General features: G+C 42.1%; 1 protein-coding gene across 1 annotated transcript in view; it reads left to right on the top strand.

Annotated features, from left to right (window-relative positions):
- Positions 1-15202, top strand: part of C8B (complement C8 beta chain) — a 68540-nt gene extending 53338 nt beyond the window's left edge. Inside the window, exons 10-12 of the mRNA XM_049875969.1 lie at positions 1892-2045; positions 12349-12417; positions 15051-15202. Of these exons, the coding sequence (XP_049731926.1) occupies positions 1892-2045; positions 12349-12417; positions 15051-15202 (375 nt within the window). The remainder of the gene's footprint in view (positions 1-1891; positions 2046-12348; positions 12418-15050) is intronic.
- The last annotated feature ends 5152 nt before the right edge of the window (positions 15203-20354 follow it).

Below are 20354 nucleotides of genomic sequence, written 5' to 3'. Positions count from 1 at the left end.
GCTGGTAGGAAAATGCCTCAGTGATTAAAGGCAGCCTTTCAAGGTGCCCAGGGAGAGCAAGCAGATCGTTGGAGGAGCTTCTCATTGGCATAAAGCAAGCCTCCCCCTTCTCCTTCCATTCCCTCCTCCCATCTCCCCACCCCCACCCCGAGATGTGTGGCCAGCAGGGCTGGATGGTTCTGCAAACAGTCTTTGGATCAATTCATTGACCACAAACCGGTGAGACAATGGGACCACCGAGGGACCTTGCTTTGCCCACTAGAGTGAAGGTCAGTGTCAGACGCATTAAGAAATGGAAGCAATTTTCTTCTCACTGGAGGCTTATGCTAGGCATGATTGCCTGCATTTAGACAGACCCTAAACTCTCCAGGGCTGGATTAGGGCAGGATCACAAACAAAATCTGGAGAGGAACCTGGCCCTGGAGCTGAAACTAAAGCCAAGAGCACCCTCTTTAAACTTTGCCTTCTGTTTTTTCCTAACCCACAAAGGACACCACATCTACCTACGGCTTCTCCCTCTCAACCACCGCCATATCTGCTGAGTAATCAACATCTGCTGTTTTTGCTTCTACTTTCTTATATCCATATCCTCTCCTCCATGCCTGCTGCCATTGCTCTAATTAGGCCTTCAATCCAGAGTTTTGAACCAGTTCATTCCGGTTCAAGCCTCTGCTGAGAATTTGCATTTCCACCCCAGATATACTGACTCAGAATCAACATTTTAACAAGATCCCCGGGTGATTCTTATGTATAACAAAATTTGAGAACCACTGCTCTACTAGTGGTTCTCAGAATTTGTCCCTAACCAGCAGCATTAGCATCTCCTGGGAACTTGTTGGAGCCCTGGTGGCGCAGTGGTTGAGAGCTGGGGCTGCTCAACAAAAGGTCGGCAGTTGGAATCCGCCAGTGGCTCCTGGGAAACCCTATGGGCAGTTTTACCCTGTCCTGTAGGATCGCTAAGGGTTGGAATCAACTTGATGGACATGGATTTGGTTTTGTTTTTTTTTGGAAATTGTTAGAAATGCAAATTCTCAGCAGGGGTTTGAACTGGAATGAACTGGTTGGAAGCCCTGCTTTCATCCATCCCCCTTTCACCCATCCATCCACATTTATTATTTACTAAGTTCTGGACTGGGCCCAGAAGTCCCTGGGTGGTACAAATGTTGATATACTCAGCTGCTAACAGAAAGTTTGAAGGTTCAAGTCTACTCAGAGGTACCTCGGAAGAAAGGCTTGGCAATCTACTTCTAAAGAAAATCAGCCATTGAAAACCCTGTGGAGCGCAGTTCTACTCTGACACATATGGGGTTGCCATGGTTCAGAATCTACTTGACACAACTGATTGGTTAGTTTACTAAGTTCTTGGCTGTGTCTAGAGACAGAGAGCTGGACAGCCCATAGCCCTGATCTCCAGGAGCTTATGATCTAATTAGGGAAGGAAGAAGAGAGACTTATACATATTAAAAAAAAATTAATGACCATAAACCAAACCTCTTTCTGTCGAGTTGACTCCAACTCATAGCAACCCTACAGGACAGAATAGAACTGCCCCATAGGGTTTCCAAGGAGCGACTGATGGATTTGAACTGCTGACCAAAGGTTAACAGCAGTAGCACTTAACCACTGGGCCACCAGGGCTCCAATTCCAACACATTTTGAGGGGACACAATTCAATCTATAACAGTGGGGGAGGCAGAAAGAGGATGGGGCATCTGTACAGCAAAGTATAGACGTTGGACTGGGCATCCATTCACATGTGTAGCATCCATCCAGTTCCATGTGAATCCACTGCGGTCTGTGCACTGACCTCTGCCATTCCTGTGTAGCCTTGCCTTCTATGTCAACTAATAAGTGTTTTCTCTTGAAATAAATGCTTTTCTTCCCTTTCCAGGCAGAGCCCCTATATGAACTGGTGACAGCCACGAACTTTGCATATTCCAGCACAGTGAGGCAGAACATGAAGCAGGCCCTGGAAGAGTTCCAGAAAGAAGTTAGCTCTTGCCGATGTGCTCCCTGCCAAGGGAATGGAGTCCCTGTCCTGAAAGGTACCATTGCCCGGCAGCTAGTGTACCTCACAAAAGCCGTCATCTTCAGGAGGCAGGTTCTGCGGCCAGCTGTTTGCCTGCTTCTGTTTCTCAAGAAGTCTGAACGTAGGCAACCAGGACATACTACTCAGCCTGTTGGGACACCTAGATTCCAGTTCCAAGTGACAGAGTAGGCAACAGTAGCATTAAACTGAAGGTAAGAGTAGACTGAGACCATGTGGCCTGCAAAAAGGAATAGGGATAGACCCAGGAACTTTCGCTTGATCAAAGAAGGGGCCTTGGGCTAAGAAGTGAAATTCTTTGTACATGACCTGACTAATATGTGGTGAGAGGATTGGGGGGAGGGGGGCAGGAGGCAAGGATGGGCCACTAGAACTTGATTGCTAACTTCAAGGGTCATGCCCATGGTCATTGCAGTGGGCAGGGCATTCTGAAGGGGCTGAGTAATGGGATTACACACTCCTATTCTGATGGGCCAGCAAGACCCTTATTCTGATGGGCCAGTAAGACCCTTAGGAAAAGTCCAGGCCAGTACCCAAAACAGGGCATCAGGACGTGGTTCCAGTAGGCTCCAGCCTAGGGAGTCAGTTGGAGTCAGGACAGAGCCCACGTGGGTGGAGTTTAGCAGGGGGAACACAGAGAATACCTGTTAGCAGGGCGAAAGAGTCCAGCCCCCAGGCTGGGATTGAGGAAGATGTTTCAACCTTCTCAGACAGGATGGATATAAGCAAAGAGGATATAAATGAGATCCTTTATAAGGCCTGGCAGTCCAGCCATCAGAACAAGGGCACCTCTGTGAGGGTCAAGCCAACAGAAAGTGGGATCAGCTTATCAGCTCAAGGTTTTGACCTAGGGTTACTGAAACCCCCTTACTTTGTGTGAAATTTGAACCTAAAAATTGGGACCCGACTGAGGCTGTGGGGTGGAAATGAGGGAGAATATGGAGCCACAGGCTGGGATGTTTGTGGGGCCTGACATGTGAAGGACTCTCCTATAAACAGATTCTGTGATTCTGTGTGATCCCAGGTGAGAGCAGCTCTAAGGTGACGGATTACGGGTTAACATAAAACTTCCAATGTGTCAGAAGTGACCAAACATAGGATGGGACATCTAAGGGTAACGTTCACCATCGCTTGAATAAAACAAAGGGTAGCTATTTACTTTTGGGGAAACTGACCATCCATAGAGTGACCTCTACTATGGTTTCCAATCTTTTTTTTTTTAATATTTTATTTTTGGTGAAAATACACACAGCAAAACACATTACCATTCAAAAATTTCTACACATAATGTTCAGTGACATTGGTTGCATTCTTCACATTGTGTCAACATTCTCATCATTTCTGTTCTAGTTGTTTCATACTCTTTAACTTAGTCTCACGGTTCCCCAAGCTTCTCATCTATGCTTTAGAGTAACCGTTGTTCCTTTGGTCTCATACAGATATTTTTTTAAAAAGAGCCAGAGGAGGCGGGGCCAAGATGGTGGACTAGGTAGACGCTACCTCGGATCCCTCTTGCAACAAAGACTCGGAAAAACAAGTGAATCGATCACATGCATAACAATCTACGAACCCTGAACAACAAACACAGATTTAGAGACGGAACACGAACAAATATGGGGAAGCAGCGACTGTTTTCAGAGCCTGGAGCCAGCGTCCCAGTCAGCGGATTTTCTGGAAAAACAAGTTTCCCAGTGATGGTTCGAAGACAGCAGTCGATATCAAACCACATAAAGAAGCAGACCATGACAGCTTCTACAACCCCCCAAACAAAAGAATCAAAATGTTTCCCAAATGAAGATACAATCCTGGAATTAATCAGATACAGAATATAAAAAACTAATTTACAGAATGCTTCAAGACATCAGAAATGAAATAAGGCAAACTGCAGAAAAAGCCAAGGAACACACTGATAAAACAGTTGAAGAACTCAAAAAGATTATTCAAGAACATAGTGGAAAAATTACTAAGTTGCAAGAATCCATAGAGAGACAGCATGTACAAATCCAAAAGATTAACAATAAAATTACAGAATTAGACAACGCAATAGGAAGTCAGAGGAGCAGACTCGAGCAATTAGAATGCAGACTGGGAAATCTGGATGACCACGGAATTAACACCAACATAGCTGAAAAAAAATCAGATAAAAGAATTAAAAAAAATGAAGAAACCCTGAGAATCATGTGGGACTCTATCAAGAAGGATAACTTGCATGTGATTGGAGTCCCAGAACAGGGAGAGGGGACAGAAAACACAGAGAAAATAGTTGAAGATCTCCTGACAGAAAACTTCCCTGACATCATGAAAGACGAAAGGATATCTATCCAAGATGCTCATCGAACCCCATTTAAGATTGATCCAAAGAGAAAAACACCAAGACATATTATCATCAAACTTGCCAAAACCACATAACTGGATATCCATTTGCAAAAGAATGAAACAGGACCCATACCTCACACCATGCACAAAAACTAACTCCAAGTGGAACAAAGACCTAAACATAAAGACTAAAACAATAAATATCATGGAAGAAAAAATAGGGACAACCCTAGGAGCCCTAATACAAGGCATAAACAGAATACAAAACATTACCAAAAATGATGAAGAGAAACCCGATAACTGGGAGCTCCTAAAAATCAAACATCTATGCTCATCTAAAGACTTCACCAAAAGAGTAAAAAGACCACCTACAGACTAGGAAAGAATTTTCAGCTATGACATCTCAGACCAGCGCCTGATCTCTAAAATCTACATGATTCTGTCAAAACTCAACCACAAAAAGACAAACAACCCAATCAAGAAGTGGGCAAAGGATATGAACACACATTTCACTAAAGAAGATATTCAGGCAGCTAACAGATACATGAGAAAATGCTCTTGATCATTAGCCATTAGAGAAATGCAAATGAAAACTACGATGAGATTCCGTCTCACTCCAACAAGGCTGGCATTAATCCAAAAACACAAAATAATAAATGTTTGAGAGGCTGCGGAGAGATTGGAACTCTTATACACTGCTGATGGGAATGTAAAATGGTACAACCACTTTGGAAATCTATCTGGCGTTATCTTAAACATTTAGAAATAGAACTACCATACAACCCAGAAATCCCACTCCTCGGAATATACCCTAGAGATACAAGAGCCTTCACACAAACAGATATATGCACACCCATGTTCATTGCAGCTCTGTTTACAATAGCAAAAAGCTGGAAGCAACCAAGGTGTCCATCAACGGATGAATGGTTAAATAAATTGTGGTATATTCACACAATGGAATACTACGCATCGATAAAGAACAGTGACGAATCTGTGAAACATTTCGTAACATGGAGGAACCTGGAAGGCATTATGCTGAGCGAAATCAGTCAGAGGCAAAAGGACAAATATTGTATAAGACCACTATTATAAGATCTTGAGAAATAGTAAAAACTGAGAAGAACACATACTTTTGTGGTTACGAAGGGGGGAGGGAGGGAAGGAGGGAGAGGGTTTTTTATTGATTAATCAGTAGATAAGAACTGCTTTGGGTGAAGGGAAAGACAACACTCAATACATGGAAGGTCAGCTCAATTGGACTGGACCAAAAGCAAAGAAGTTTCCGGGATAAAATGAATGCTTCAAAGGTCAGCGGAGTAGGGGCGGGGGTCTGGGGAACATGGTTTGAGGGGACTTCTAAGTCAATTGACAAAATAATTCTATTATGAAATCATTCTGCATCCCACTTTGAAATGTGGAGTCTGGGGTCTTAAATGCTAACAAGCGGCCATCTAAGATGCATCAATTGGTCTCAACCCACCTGGAGCAAAGGAGAATGAAGAACACCAAGGTCACACGACAACTAAGAGCCCAAGAGACAGAAAGGGCCACATGAACCAGAGACTTACATCATCCTGAGACCAGAAGAACTAGTTGGTGCCCGGCCACAATCGATGACTGCCCTGACAGGGAGCGCAACAGAGAACCCCTGAGGGAACAGGAGATCAGTGGGATGCAGACCCCAAATTCTCATAAAAAGACCATACTTAATGGTCTGACTGAGACTAGAGGAATCCCGGCGGCCAAGCTCCCCAGACCTTCTGTTGGCACAGGACAGGAACCATCCCCGAAGACAACTCATCAGACATGAAAGGGACTGGTCAGCGGGTGGGAGAGAGATGCTGATGAAGAGTGAGCTAATTATATTAGGTGGACACTTGAGAGTGTGTTGGCAACTCTTGTCTGGAGGGGGGATGGGAGGATAGAGAGAGAAGGAAGCTGGCAAAATTGTCATGAAAGGAGAGACTGGAAGGGCTGACTCAATAGGGGGAGAGCAAGTGGGAGTACGGAGTAAGATGTATGTAAACTTATATGTGACAGACTGATTGGATTTGTAAACGTTCACTTGAAGCTTAATAAAAGTTAATAAAAAAAAAAAAAAAACTTGCCAAAACCAAAGATAAAGAGAAAATTTTAAAAGCAGCCAGGGAGAAAAGAAAGGTCTCCTTCAAGGGAGAATCAATAAGAATAAGTTCAGACTACTCAGCAGAAACCATGCAGGCAAGAAGGGAATGGGACAACACATACAGAGCACTGAAGGAGAAAAACTGCCAGCCAAGGATCATATATCCAGCAAAACTCTCTCTGAAATATGAAGGTGAAATTAAGATATTTACAGATAAACACAAGTTTAGAGAATTTGCAAAAACCAAACCAAAGCTACAAGAAATACTAAAGGATATTGTTTGGTCAGAAAACCAATAATATCAGATACCGGCACAACACAAGATCACAAAACAGAACATCCTGATATCAACTCAAATAGGGAAATCACAAAAACAAATTAAGATTAATTAAAAAAAAAATGCTCATAACAGGGAATCACTGAAGTCAATATGTAAAAGATCACAATAATCAAAAAGAGGGACTAAATACAGGTGGCTTAGAACTGCCATATGGAGAGTGATACAAGGTGATATAGAACAATACAAGTTAGGTTTTTACTTAGAAAAATAGGGGTAAATATTGGTAACCACAAAGAGGTATACCAACTCCATAACTCAAGATAAAAGCCAAGAAAAACGTAACGACTCAACAAACATAAAGTCAAACACTATGAAAATGAGGATCTCACAATTTACTAAGAAAACCGTCTCAGCACAAAAAAGTATGTGGAAAAATGAAATTGTCAACAATACACATAAAAAGGCATCAAAATGACAACAATAAACACTTATTTATCTATAATTACGCTGAATGTAAATGGACTAAATGCACCAATAAAGAGACAGAGAGTCTCGGACTGGATAAAGAAACACGATCCGTCTATATGCTGCCTACAAGAGACACACCTTAGACTTAGAGACACAAACAAACTAAAACTCAAAGGATGGAAAAAAATATATCAAGCAAACAATAAGCAAAAAAGAAGAGGAGTAGCAATATTAATTTCTGACAAAATAGACTTTAGACTTAAATCCACCACAAAGGATAAAGAAGGACACTTCATAATGATAAAAGGGACAATTGATCAGGAAGACATAACCATATTAAATATTTATGCACCCAATGACAGGGCTGCAAGATACATAAATCAAACTTTAACAGAACTGAAAAGTGAGATAGACACCTCCACAATTATAGTAGGAGACTTCAACACACCACTTTCGGAGAAGGACAGGACATCCAGTAAGAAGCTCAATAGAGACACGGAAGACCTAATTACAACAATCAACCAACTTGACCTCATTGACTTATACAGAACTCTCCACCCAACTGCTGCAAAGTATACTTTTTTTTCTAGCGCACATGGAACATTCTCTAGGATAGGCCACATATTAGGTCATAAAACAAACCTTTGCAAAACATCGAAATATTACAAAGCATCTTCTCAGACCACAAGGCAATAAATGTATAAATCAATAACAGAAAAACTAGGGAAAAGAAATCAAATACTTGGAAACTGAACAATACCCTCCTGAAAAAAGACTGGGTTATAGAAGACATCAAGGAGGGAATAAGCAAATTCATAGAATGCAACGAGAATGAAATACTTCCTATCAAAACCTCTGGGACACAGCAAAAGCAGTGCTCAGAGGCCAATTTATATCGATAAATGCACACATACAAAAAGAAGAAAGAGCCAAAATCAGAGAACTGTCCCGACAACTTGAACAAATAGAAAGTGAGCAACAAAAGAATCCATCAGGCTCCAGAAGAAAACAAATAATAAAAATTAGAGCTGAACTAAATGAATTAGAGAACAGAAAAACAATTGAAAGAATTAACAAAGCCAAAAGCTGGTTCTTTGAAAAAATTAACAAAATTGATAAACCATTGGCTAGACTGACTAAAGAAATACAGGAAAGGAAACAAATAACCCGAATAAGAAACGAGAAGGGCCACATCACAACAGAACCAACTGAAATTAAAAGAATCATATCAGATTATTACGAAAAATTGTACTCTAACAAATTTGCAAACCTAGAAGAAATGGATGAATTCCTGGAAAAACACTACCTACCTAAACTAACGCATTCAGAAGTAGAACAACTAAATAGACCCATAACAAAAAAAGAGATTGAAACGGTAATCAAAAAACTCCCAACAAAAAAAAGCCCTGGCCCAGACGGCTTCACTGCAGAGTTCTACCAAACTTTCAGAGAAGAGTTAACACCACTACTACTAAAGGTATTTCAAAGCATAGAAAATGATGGAATACTACCCAACTCATTCTATGAAGCCACCATCTCCCTGATACCACAACCAGGTAAAGACATTACAAAAAAAGAAAATTTTAGACCTATATCCCTCATGAACATAGATGCAAAAATCCTTAACAAAATTCTAGCCAATAGAATTCAACAACATATCAAAAAAATAATTCACCACGATCAAGTGGGATTTATACCAGGTATGCAAGGCTGCTTTAATATCAGAAAAACCATTAATGTAATCCATCACATAAATAAAACAAAAGATAAAAACCACATGATCTTATCAATTGATGCAGAAAAGGCATTTGACAAAGTCCAACACCCATTCATGATAAAAACTCTCACCAAAATAGGATTTGAAGGAAAATTCCTCAACATAATAAAGGGCATCTATTATGCAAAGCCAACAGCCAACATCACTCTAAATGGAGAGAACCTGAAAGCATTTCCCTTGAGAACGGGAACCAGACAAGGATGCCCTTTATCACCGCTCTTATTCAACATCGTGCTAGAAGTCCTAGCCAGAGCAATTAGGCTAGACAAAGAAATAAAGGGCATCCGGATTGGCAAGGAGGAAGTAAAATTATCTCTATTTGCAGATGACATGATCTTATACACAGAAAACCCTAAGGAATCCTCCAGAAAACTACTGAAACTAATAGAAGAGTTTGGCAGAGTCTCAGGTTATAAGATAAACATACAAAAATCACTTGGATTCCTCTACATCAACAAAAAGAACATCAAAGAGGAAATAACCAAATCAATACCATTCACAGTAGCCCCCAAGAAGATAAAATACTTAGGAATAAATCTTACCAAGGATGTAAAAGACCTATACAAAGAAAACTACAAAGCTCTACTACAAGAAATTCAAAAGGACATACTTAAGTGGAAAAACATACCTTGCTCATGGATAGGAAGACTTAACATAGTAAAAATGTCTATTCTACCAAAAGCCATCTATACATATAACGCACTTCCGATCCAAATTCCAATGTCATTTTTTAAGGTGATAGAGAAACAAATCACCAACTTCATATGGAAGGGAAAGAAGCCTCGGATAAGTAAAGCATTACTGAAAAAGAAGAAGAAAGTGGGAGGCCTCACTCTACCTGATTCCAGAACCTATTATACAGCCACCGTAGTCAAAACAGCCTGGTATTGGTACAACAGGCACATAGACCAGTGGAACAGAATTGAGAACCCAGATATAAATCCATCCGCATATGAGCACCTGATATTTGACAAAGGCCCAGTGTCAGTTAATTGGGGAAAAGATAGTCTTTTTAACAAATGGTGCTGGCATAACTGGATATCCATTTGCAAAAAAATGAAACAGGACCCATACCTCACACCAAGCACAAAAACTAACTCCAAGTGGACCAAAGACCTAAACATAAAGACTAAAACGATAAACATCATGGAAGAAAAAATAGGGACAACCCTAGGAGCCCTAATACAAGGCATAAACAGAATACAAAACATTACCAAAAATGACAAAGAGAAACCAGATAACTGGGAGCTCCTAAAAATCAAACACCTATGCTCATCTAAAGACTTCACCAAAAGAGTAAAAAGACCACCTACAGACTGGGAAAGAATTTTCAGCTATGACATCTCCGACCAGCACCTGATCTCTAAAATCTACATGATTCTGTCAAAACTCAACCACAAAAAGACAAACAACCCAATCAAGAAGTGGGCAAAGGATATGAACACACATTTCACTAAAGAAGATATTCAGGCAGCTAACAGATACATGAGAAAATGCTCTTGATCATTAGCCATTAGAGAAATGCAAATGAAAACTACGATGAGATTCCATCTCACTCCAACAAGGCTGGCATTAATCCAAAAACACAAAATAATAAATGTTTGAGAGGCTGCGGAGAGATTGGAACTCTTATACACTGCTGATGGGAATGTAAAATGGTACAACCACTTTGGAAATCTATCTGGCGTTATTTTAAACAGTTAGAAATAGAACTACCATACAACCCAGAAATCCCACTCCTCGGAATATACCCTAGAGATACAAGAGCCTTCACACAAACAGATATATGCACACCCATGTTCATTGCAGCTCTGTTACAATAGCAAAAAGCTGGAAGCAACCAAGGTGTCCATCAACGGATGAATGGTTAAATAAATTGTGGTATATTCACACAATGGAATACTACGCATCGATAAAGAACAGTGACGAATCTGTGAAACATTTCATAACATGGAGGAACCTGGAAGGCATTATGCTGAGCGAAATCAGTCAGAGGCAAAAGGACAAATATTGTATAAGACCACTATTATAAGATCTTGAGAAATAGTAAAAACTGAGAAGAACACATACTTTTGTGGTTACGAAGCGGGGAGGGAGGGAGGGAGGGAGAGGGTTTTTTATTGATTAATCAGTAGATAAGAACTGCTTTAGGTGAAGGGAAGGACAACACTCAATACATGGAAGGTCAGCTCAGTTGGACTGGACCAAAAGCAAAGAAGTTTCCGGGATAAAATGAATGCTTCAAAGGTCAGCGGAGCAAGGGCGGGGGTTTGGGAACCATGGTTGGAGGGGACTTCTAAGTCAATTGGCAAAATAATTCTATTATGAAAACATTCTGCATCCCACTTTGAAATGTGGCATCTGGGGTCTTAAATGCTAACAAGCGGCCATCTAAGATGCATCAATTGGTCTCAACCCACCTGGAGCAAAGGAGAATGAAGAACACCAAGGTCACACGACAACTAAGAGCCCAAGAGACAGAAAGGGCCACATGAACCAGAGACTTACATCATCCTGAGACCAGAAGAACTAGTTGGTGCCCGGCCACAATCGATGACTGCCCTGACAGGGAGCACAATAGAGAAGCCCTGAGGGAACAGGAGATCAGTGGGATGCAGACCCCAAATTCTCATAAAAAGACCATACTTAATGGTCTGACTGTGTCTAGAGGAATCCCGGCGGTCATGGTCCCCAAACCTTCTGTTGGCACAGGACAGGAACCATCCCCGAAGACAACTCATCAGACATGAAAGGGACTGGACAGTGGGTAGGAGAGAGATGCTGATGAAGAGTGAGCTAATTATATCAGGTGGACACTTGAGAGTGTGTTGGCAACTCCTGTCTGGAGGGGGGATGGGAGGATAGAGAGAGAAGGAAGCTGGCAAAATTGTCATGAAAGGAGAGACTGGAAGGGCTGACTCAATAGGGGGAGAGCAAGTGGGAGTACGGAGTAAGATGTATGTAAACTTATATGTGACAGACTGAAAAAAAAAAAAAAGACCCGGAAATTAAGGGTGGCATTCTTTACTTTTAGACCTAACCTAGGTAGCTTCCAATCTTGAGATCTTGTGAGTGTGGGTCAAATGTCAGCTAACAAGTAGTTTTTCTCAACAACTGCAGGCAGTTTTCCATTTTAGTAAACAGTGTTTTACAAGCCAAGGACCTTCAGGAAAGGAGTAGGTATTCTTCGCACTGAACTGGCTTACCATGAAGCATTCAAGTAAAAGTTAGCCGTGTGTTAACCTAATGGAAACGTGGTGCTGTGAAGGGCTGAGCTCCAGGAGTGCTTTGCTGCACATGGAGTGATTCACACTCTCTCTGCCTCATCTTCTCAGGATCACGCTGTGACTGCATCTGTCCCGTTGGATTCCGAGGCACAGCCTGTGAGGTCACCTCTCGAAATGGTAAGGAATCTTTGAGAATTGGATGGAAAAGGGAACTCTGGAGACGTTCAGAAAATGATTCAAAAGAACAAAAACAAGTTGGGGGGTGTGCGGTAGCGGGCTGGACATGATGAAACTTGAGTTACATCATCCTGGTTTCTGATTTTATATTTCATTATTTTTACATCTGGGAGCTCTCAGGTGACAGGACTACCAAAGCAGGGCATTTGCAATTCATCTGTCTGGATTCCTCCAGAAAGCTTACCCTATTTTTCTGCTTAGTGAACTCCTGCTCAGTCCTCAAAATCCACTCCAGATGCCCCCTTCTCTAAAAATTTATCTAGCCCTCTAAGGATAATTTGGTAATTCCTTTGTAGGCTCCCATAGGTATCTACTATAGCTCTTAGCACACAGTATTTCAGTTTGTGCTAGTGTCTGTCTCCCCTGCAACTGTGAGCAGAGATCATGTCCAATTCACCTCTGTGTCCCAGGGCCTGGCACGCAACATGGCACACAGTTGCCGCTCAGTAATATGTGTTAAATTAATGATTTAAAGACTGGACTATCACTAAGATTCCTTCCAGCTCTCAAATTCTTTGGCTGGCATAATTATTATCTGAATTTTCTACAACCAGCCCCCTTTATTCGTTTCTATGATTTTTTTTGTGTGCTACCATTAAAAATGGAATGATGTATCTAATAAAAACAGCAACTGTTTACTGGACACTTTGCTCTGCATCAGGCACTTTGCTTAGCATTCAGCATGGTTCAGATTCCATCTCCATCATTTAATAACTTTGATCTTGGGCATGTTACTTAACTTTTTTGTGCCTCAATTTCCCCATCTGAAAATGGAGATGATAAGAATAATAATAATTAACTCACAGTGTTTTCATAAGATTGTAATGAGGTGTATGAAGCACTTGGAATAGTGCCTGACATATTGTAAGAGAAAAATGAATATTGGTTACTTTCTTTTTTTACAAATATTAAATTGTTTAGTCCACACGGCAATCCCATGAAGCAATACTATTGATATTCCCATTTTATAGATGAGGAAACTGAGGTTGAATGAGTTGCTAACTAGCTTGCCCAGCAGCCACACAGTTACTAAGTGTAAGTGTAAGAGCCTAGATTCAGGTACAATGGGTCTGACTTCTCAGCCTTTGCTTATAACACCTGCATATTCTGCCTCACCAGTGAAATGCTCAGCGTTATCCTTACTCACTCTCCCCACCCATCTCAACCTGGTCCCCAAACAGTGATCTGCCCAAGAGTGTGCAGTCACACAACCATTTCTTATGGTTGGAAGAGCCTTAGAAACCACTCCCTCCCACTCTTTCATTTTACAAATGAGGGGAAGGAAGGGGTCCAGAGATACTAAGTAATTTACCCAGAGTTACACTGGGAGTTACTGGCTCAGCAAGATGCATGATATATCACGGTAGCAGTAATCTATTATTTGTTCAATTCTATTTTTTTCAAAAAAGTCCTCAAGTGAAAGGCAAATGTCGGAGGGTGGGAACTACCAGTGTTTGTGGTTATCTCATTTAGAACACACAATGCTCATGGTGGATAGCATTACCCCTGTTTGATAGATTGAGAAGTTAAGTAAACTATCTAGCATTCCATATCTGGGAAGCATCTAAACTAGAAACCATACATTCATTCATCCATTCAGCAAAAATTTACTGAGGGTCTCCTATGTATCAGCCTAGTTGCTGGGGTACAATGGTGAGCAAACAGTATCATCACAGAGATTCCTCTTTAGAAGGGAAGATCAGTGTCATGTGAGTTGTCCCAAAAATACATTTAAACTTTCAATTGTAACATCTGCTACAAAATACTCTAAGAGCTTAAAATAGGGAGAGTTGATGGGCAAAGAAGCCCTAGTGGCACAGTGGTTAAGAGCTCAGCTGCTAACTAAAAGGTTGACAGTTCGAACCCACCAGCTGCTCCTTGGAAACCTTTTGGGGAAGTTCTACTCTGTCCTATAGGGGCACTATGAGTCAGAATCGACTTGAAAGGCAAAGAGTTTGGTTTGGTTGGAGGAAAGGGGTGTCAAGGAAGGTTTCCCTGAGGAAATGGCACTTGACTTGAGATCCGAAGGATGAGCAGGAGTTGGCTAGGTGAGGAGGGGGAGAAGAGTGCTCTGGGCAACGGGAACAGCATGTGCAAAGGCCCTGTGGTAAGAGGGAGGGTGTTAAACACCGTGTTCTCTAAGAAGGACAGTTGACTGGAAGCGGGAGATCAGAGATTCAGACTCCCAAAGTCTTTTGGGTTATACCATCTCACCTAATAGGGCACCAATGTATAAAAACCCACTGCCGTCAAGTCAATTCAGAATCATGGTGACCCTATAGGACAGAGTAGAACTGCGTCATAGGGTTTCCAAGGCTAAAAATCTTTTTGGAAACGGACTGCTACATCTTTTGTATACCAAAACCACTGCCGTCAAGTTGCTTCCGACTCATAGCGACCCTATAGGACAGAGTAGAACTGCCCGATAGGGTTTCCAACGAGCTCCTGGCAGATTCGAACTGCTGACCTCTTGGTCAGCAGCCGTAGCACTTAACCACTATGCCACCAGGGTTTCCAGTCTTTCTTTCATATAGTAAGGGCTAATTAATATTTGTTGATCTTCTTTCTTGTAGATGTCCCCATTGATGGAAAGTGGAATTGCTGGTCAGAATGGTCTTCGTGCTCTGGGGGACAGAAAACAAGACATAGGCAGTGCAACAATCCACCTCCTCAAAATGGGGGCAGCCCCTGCTCAGGCCCTGATTCAGAAAGGCTTAATTGTTAGGAAAGAGGAACTGCCAGCAGATGGCATAGCTTCCGGCTATGCACAGGGAGTGCTCTGAGCCCATGGGAACTCAGGCCCTGCTCGTACCCATACCAGCTTCCCACCCGGGGCCTGCCCAAGGGCGGAAGGAAGTGCCATTCAGGATGTTTAAAATAAAATGTGAATTTGTAAGATGCAAGTTGATTTGAATAAATAGTAAGTTAAAAATTATAAGCTCCTTTAGGGCTTCAGCATCTTTATATTCCTTACTTTGTTCAGCTCTACAATTTTATTGTCTAACATTTACTACCATCCAGGAACAGTACAGGAAGTTGTTCAAACTATAGTCTCAGTATCTAGCAGTGTCTGTCACTGGCACACAGTAGGTATCTAATAATGAATCAATGAATAGGTATTAAGTTGTTTCCTCCCTTGACAAGTACATTGCCTCATTCAATAACAATGACAGTTATTGTTTATTGAATGATTACTATGTGCGAGCTACCTTGCTAAGTATATCGTTAGCTCATTCCATCCGTATAAGGTAGATTCTATTATTAGTCTGATCAAACAGCTGGAAAAACTGAGGCTTAGAACAGTCAAGGGACTTGTCCAAGGTTGCTCAGGAAGTGGTGGGCTGGGCTGCCAACCTGGGCACTCAGGTGCCAGAGCGTTAAACTCTTAACCAAGATCTTCTGCCTATCAATAAAAGGGAATCTGATGAACAAAGTGTGTGTATGTATGAATGTGGGGGAGCGTGTATGAATATATTGTGAGTGTGTCTGTGAGTGTGAATATATGTGAGTGTATGAGTAGGAGTGTGGGGGGCAGTTCAGGGAACAGTATAGGGATGCATCGTGAGTGTGTGTGTGTGCATGTGCATGTCATTCACAAGTCCTCATCCACTGCCTTCTGAGGAAGGTGGGCCCTGGTGCCTTGAAGTTGCTTTGTTGCTGAGCACTAGGAAGAGTGTGAGTGCGCAGTTGGAAGCAGGAGTTAGGGGGCAGAACCCAATTGGTGTGTTTCATGATAGAGTGACCTGGGGGCGGTGCCAGGGAAACTTCTGAGCTCAAGACAAGACTCAAGGAAATGAATAACTAGAGACAGTTAAAAAAGAAAGAAGGAGGAGGAGAAAGTGGAAGAGGAAAAACTCCAAGAAGAATTTTAAATTGATGGTTGTGGTGTGTGCAACCTAAGCCCTCTCCATCCCCTTCCTCCTCTCCCTCACAAAACTGTAAATTCTACTCTGCACACTCATGCTTTTGTGCAAATGCCGTTTTGGGGAAGGGGAGCTTGAAGAGGAGAATAAGAAGACGGTTAATTTCTACAATACCAAGAAGCGATTGAGTCAACTGATCATCAAAGCTTCATTTCTCTCATTTCATCATATTAAAGCATTCTTTAAGATTTTCTTCACTCTCAGGCACTTCCTTTAGGATTGCAAAGCTTTAGGTGAGTTTGTTGAAATCGAATTGGTGGGAAAAAAAACAGTTGAAGATGAATCAGTTCATCCTATTCTTTTTCAGCCAATTTGTTTTCAGCCAATCATCTGCTTCAAGTTTGCTGCTTGGCTCGGTTCTGGGCCCTGAGTCCTTAACAAGCCCATGACATGAAACTACCGGTCCCCCTCACCCACCCATCCATCCCGACCAGATATCTGGAATCAAGTCAATAGAAACACCAGTAGCGGGAGCTGACTGTTTACTTCTCAGGCGATATGGCAGCAAGTGCAGTGTTCCGTCTGCCTTCCTGCATCCCGTGTCCCCAGCAACTGAGCTGATGGGTTTGGGTCCCTTGTTTGGCTCAATAGTATTGCTTAGCCGTCTGCTGTTATTTCAATAGGCTAATCCAATAATGTTTTATCTCTTTCATTATACCGAGGCTGTATAATTTTCTTGAAGTGTAATCTGTCTTCTTTTAAGATTCCCCAGAGACAGGGGAGAGCTGTCTGTCTTTGGTTGTTGGGAGGCTCCCAGGAAGCCAATGCTAGCACATGGAAGCAAGCGCCGTCAAATTAAATTCTGAATCTCAATCACAGCCACCACTTCTGAGGTGAAATTTGAGTTGATTATGGAGATGACAGCCCAGGTTCACATTTATTGCATTTAGCAGAAATTGTTTATCCTATTAAATATGGTCTTGAAGGAGAGACAATTGAATTGCAGAGCACTGGTGAATACCCAGGTGACGCCCAGGCACTGCTAAACTATGCAATAATTATATTCTTATTTGTGGGCTGAACTTCCTCTCGTGGCTCTTTTTGCAAACAAATGCATTTAGGAGGAGGCTGGAACATAATGTAAGAATTAAACAAAATAAATGCAAACGGTGCTTTTGGAAAAACTTGGCAACTGCAGCTTACTGTACCCGAGAAAGAGCTGGGCTATCTACGGTGAAGGATCCAGGCTGTATAACTTGGCAGTCATCCTGGAAGCTTGATCACAGCACAAGATACCTGTATGGGGAGAGGCTTACAGTTAAGAGTGTGAATCTTTGAAATGCTGTAAGCGCCTCTGTGCACTTAATGTTGGGGTGGGCCACTTTATGTGTCTATGCTTTCTGCATGACCTTGGGCTGATAATATAACTTCTGTGGGAATAATAACTATTATAATTATTTTAACAATAGTAATAATAATAATAGCTGGCAATTATAGAGTGCTTCTAGTTTAGGAAGTCTTTTAACCTACATTATCTCACTGAAACTTTTTCCATGTTTGATGAGCTACATATTAGTATAATCATCAGATGACACGTAGAGCGTGCTTCACATTGAAACACAGTCCTTGCGTCAAATGGGTGGATTACGGAAATCAAGGTGGAAACCAGGCCTGGAGAAAGAGCATCTGCTGACAGAGAATTCAGACAGAGGAAAAATGCTTTCTTTTTTTTTTTTTTTTGTCTTAAAGAACCGGGCTCTTTCCTGCTCTCAAACTAGTTGCCGTCCGGTTGATTCTGACTCATGGTAACCCCATGTATTTCAGAGTAGAACTGAAATTTTACAATAGCTGTGATCTTTAGAGGAGCCTTGGTGGTGCAGTGGTTAAAGCGCTTGGCTGCTAACAGAAAGGATGGCAGTTCAAACCCACCAGCTGCTCTGCAGAAAGATGTGGCAGTCTGCTTTTGTAACGATTATTGCCTTAGAACCTCTGGGGCAGTTCTACTGTCTGATAGGGTTGCTGTGAGTCGGAATTGACTTGATTCTGACAACGATTTTTTTTGTGTGTGTTTGTGTGAGAGATCCTTAGAAGGAGATTGCCAGGCCTTTCTTCCAAGGCACCTCTGGGTGGATTTGAACTGCTGATGTTTCGGTTGGTAGCCAAGCACTTAACTGTTTGCGCCACTCAGAGTCTCTGGCCTACTGCCAGGCACTCACAAAAACATGCTAGGGAGAGAGAGGGCCTGGAGCAGAAAGCCCTGGGGGGGCACTGGCCAGGTCTCCTTGGGGCCTTCACAATTAGCACCTTGCTGGAGAAGCAAGCTTGGCCACAGGATCCTGCACACAACAGTCCCACTGCCCCTCCTATTGAAGGCAATTCTTAACTCATCCTCCAGGTCTCAGCTTGTTTCTTCTTGCAGGCTGCCTTCCCTGACTCCTTAGGGAGAATAGATGTCTGTTTTCTCTGTTCCCATTTCACCCATCATCACATTGATCACATTGTACAGAGTGTTCATGAAGTCTGGAAACAGCGTTATGGATTGAATGATGCCTCTAAAAATTGCCCTAACCCCATTCCTGTAAATGTAATCCTATTTGGAAACAGGGTTTTCTTTGTTATGTTAATGAGGCCATATGAGTGTACGGTGAATCCTAAACCTAATCACTCCTGTTATAAAAAGAGCAGATTAGACACAGAGAGAAGCACACACAGGGGGAAGACAGACGCTATCTGATGGTGAAGGAGGCAGATGAATCAACAAGCCCAGGAACTCTAAGGGTTGCTGGCTGCTAGAAGCTGCAATAGACAAAGGACACCCCCCTAGAGTCACACGCTGAATTTGGACTTCTAGCATACTGAACTAAGAGAAAATACATTCTGTTCCTTAAAGCCACCCACTTGGGGTGTTTGTGTTACAGCAGCACTAGGAAGCTAAGGCACACAGTATTTTGTCTTAGAGATTGAAGATCTCCTTAACGGTCCTATGTCTATTCACCAATGTTTCCCGACTTTGTAGACACTGTATGGTAATTTACCCATTTATTGTCTATTTTCCCTTCTTGAATACAATGTTCATGAAGGCAGGGAAAGTATCTGTGTAGTGTACCTGTACCAAGTGCAACACCTGGCACATGTAGGCAATCAATAAATAATTGTTGAATGAATTGATAAGCTAGTGAAAAGGGATGCAAGTGGGGCAGAGGGCAGAACCTTCCTATGCCAGTGGGCTGCTCTAGTGAATTGGTGGCTTCTGAGATTTGCGGCCGAGCAACCCTGGAGACAGGGGCAGCCCACACAGCAGTCGCAGGGGTGAGTCACCCTCAGGTGGCTATGTGGGCAAGAGTGGAAAAGAAAACTGAAATAAAAAAGGAGGAAAATAGCTGATACTGGGTAGGGGCTGATAATATTTCTTGTGGGGTGTGGGTGATATGCCTTGGGGATGGCCAGAAATATTCAGGGAAAATTTACCAAGAGAGGGAATGGGAGATGCCACAATTATTTTTGGCAGTAAACCTGAGAAGTACATTTACAGCTTGATAAGAAAACCAAGGCTCAAGAGAGTTGAAAGACCTGCCAGTGTACGGCAAAGTTAGGAGATGAATAAAGAGCACATTTTTTTGTTTGTTTGTTTTTAAACTTTTCTTCCAGCATTCTGCCTCAACCTCAGTTTCCTCATCTATGTTGTTGTTAGGTGCTGTTAAGTCAGTTCCAACTTATAGAGACCCTATGTACAAATGAATAAAACACTGCCCAGTCCTGAACCATCCTCACAATCTTTGCTGTATTTGAGCCCATTGTTGCAGTCACTGTGTTAATCCATCTCCTTGAGGACCTTCCTCTTTTTCACTCACCCTCTGCTTTAGCAAGCATGATGTCCTTCTCTAGGGACTGATCCCTCGGATAACATGCCCAACGTACATGAGATGAATTTTCACCATCCTCACTTCTAAGGAGCATTCTGGCTTACTTCTTCTAAGACAGGTTTGTTTTCCTCATCTATAGATTCATTTTAAA

The sequence above is a fragment of the Elephas maximus genome, chromosome 3 (assembly GCF_024166365.1).
Source record: "Elephas maximus indicus isolate mEleMax1 chromosome 3, mEleMax1 primary haplotype, whole genome shotgun sequence".
Lineage (NCBI taxonomy): Eukaryota > Metazoa > Chordata > Mammalia > Proboscidea > Elephantidae > Elephas > Elephas maximus.
Note: the sequence above shows the minus strand (reverse complement) of the source record. Positions and strands in the feature narration are given on the sequence as shown.